This window comes from Chiloscyllium plagiosum, chromosome 18, assembly GCF_004010195.1.
Source record: "Chiloscyllium plagiosum isolate BGI_BamShark_2017 chromosome 18, ASM401019v2, whole genome shotgun sequence".
In the NCBI taxonomy this organism is placed as follows: Eukaryota; Metazoa; Chordata; class Chondrichthyes; order Orectolobiformes; family Hemiscylliidae; genus Chiloscyllium; species Chiloscyllium plagiosum.
Genome location: NC_057727.1, coordinates 337213 through 339425, shown reverse-complemented (window position 1 = coordinate 339425; position 2213 = coordinate 337213). Strand labels below are relative to the sequence as shown.

The 2213-nt window shown below is 50.5% G+C and overlaps 1 protein-coding gene across 1 annotated transcript in view; it reads left to right on the top strand.

The window, feature by feature from the left end:
* Window positions 1-2213, top strand: part of LOC122559229 (sodium- and chloride-dependent creatine transporter 1-like) — a 107816-nt gene that overhangs the window by 94821 nt on the left and 10782 nt on the right. Inside the window, exon 9 of the mRNA XM_043708608.1 lies at window positions 1918-2030. Within this exon, the coding sequence (XP_043564543.1) occupies window positions 1918-2030 (113 nt within the window). The remainder of the gene's footprint in view (window positions 1-1917; window positions 2031-2213) is intronic.

Below are 2213 nucleotides of genomic sequence, written 5' to 3'. Positions count from 1 at the left end.
GGCTCTGCTTCCAGTCTATTTTCGTCAGTTCCTCTCTCATGCCCTCATAGTTACCTTTATTTAACTGTAACACCATTATATCCGATTTTGCCTTCTCTCTTTCAAACTGCAGACTGAACTCTACCATATTATGATCGCTGCTTCCTAAGTGTTCCCTTACTTTAAAATCTTTTATAAAGTCTAGCTCATTACATAGCACTAAGTCCAGAATAGCCTGCTCCCTTGTGGGCTCCATCAGAAACTGTTCGAAAAAGCCACCCTGTAAGCATTCCATGAATTCCCTATCTTTGGATCCACCGGCAACATTATTCACCCAGTCCATTTGCATATTGAAGTCTCCCATGATCACCGTGACCTTGCCTTTCTGACATGCCCTATCTATTTCCCGGTACATGTTGTGCCCCTGGTCCTGACCACTGCTGGGAGGTCTGTACATAATTCCCATTGGTTTTTTTTGCCTTTGTGATTCCTCAACTCCACCCACACAGACTCTACATCCCGACGACATTCAGTGGCATAGATTGAATCTCATTCTTAACTAACAAGGCAGTCCTGCCCCCTCTGCCTGTCTCCCTGTCTTTTCGATAAGTTGTAAATCCTTAGATGTTTAACTGCTAGTCCTGAACCTCCTGTAACCATGTCTCTGTGCTGCCTACCACACCATAATCAGTCACGATGATTTGTGCTGTTAATTCATCTGCTATAAGGTCACCCATCAGCCTCCGACGCTCCAGGGAAAACAGCCCCAGCCTGTTCAGCCTCTCCCTGTAGCTCAAACCCTCCAACCCTGGCAACATCCTTGTAAATCTTTTCTGAACCCTTTTTGTTGAACAACACCTTTCCTCTAGCAGGGAGACCAGAATTGCACACAATATTCCACCGGCTGTGAGCAGCTTTCCCTGAAGGAATTGGGAGTTTTCTTCACAGCCCAGGTCACTTCCTGTCTGACAGATTGACTTCCTCCTTCTCGGTCAGGCAGCCGATATGATTGCAGCTTTGGCCATTCTCCTCTTCAGCTTGTTCCCCTCCGTAAACCTGCTTCCATAGCCTCCTCCCCAACAGGCTGGAACAGAGATGGTTCTGTGACTAAGCCTCTGATCCGATTGTGGGGAATGTCAGCGCTCCCAGGATTTCCTGACCCTTCATTATTCCAGCTGTAATCCCGACCGTGTCCCTCTGGAGCATCACTGACTCCTGCCCCTGTTCCGTGCCTCGGGCAGCTCCTGTGTCCAGAGCTGCTCCCTCAGTGGTCAGCTCTCAGGCCTCCTGGCTGTCGGGTGTACACGGAACCCCCAGATGTTTCAGAAACAGCAGCACTGGGTGTGCTCTGCTGTTCAATAGGACCTGGCTGATTATCTGTCTGTGCTCCCATCTTCTCCCCATCCCCTTCTCTCCCTTGAGCCCGATGGACTGTATTTAACTCCTTCCTCAAAACAGCCCATTCTTTGGCCTCAGCTGCTGCTGTCTGTGCAGAGAATCCCACAGACTCCCCACTCTCTGCCACCTGTAATCCATTCCCAGCACTAAAGGTTCCACCAGCCACGTTCTCAGCTCTCCATCTCCATAGAATCACTGAGTCCCTACAGTGCAGAAAGAGACCATTCAGCCCAATGAGTCCACATTGAACTTCTGAAGAGCACCCCCCACTATCCCTGCCACAGCCAATCCGCCCCAACCCGAACATCTTTGGACTATGGGAGGAAACGCACACAGACACAGGGAGAATGTACAAACTGCACACAGACAGTCACCCGAGGCTGGGTCCCTGGCGCTGTGAGGCAGCAGTGCTAATCACTGAGCCACCGTGCCACCCCGTGGTCATTCCATCATTTTACACAAATAGATTGGGGGATGGGTAAGCAGGAGGCCACAGGTTAATGAAGTATTTCATCCTGCGCCCCCTCTCTGTCTCTCTAGGACCTGGCCTGGCTTTTATTGCATACCCCAAGGCGGTGACCCTGATGCCAATTGCCCCTCTCTGGGCAGCTCTGTTTTTCTTCATGCTCCTGGTCCTTGGCTTGGATAGTCAGGTACGTAGCTCATTTCACTGCCATTCCTCATTTACCCTCAGGACAGGGGCAGCCCTGGCAAAGTTGGCATTTATTGCTGTTCGAGGAGAAAGTGAGGACTGCAGGTGCTGGAGATCAGAGCTGAAAATGTGTTGCTGGAAAAGCGCAGCAGGTCAGGCAGCATCCAAGGAGCAGGAGAATCGA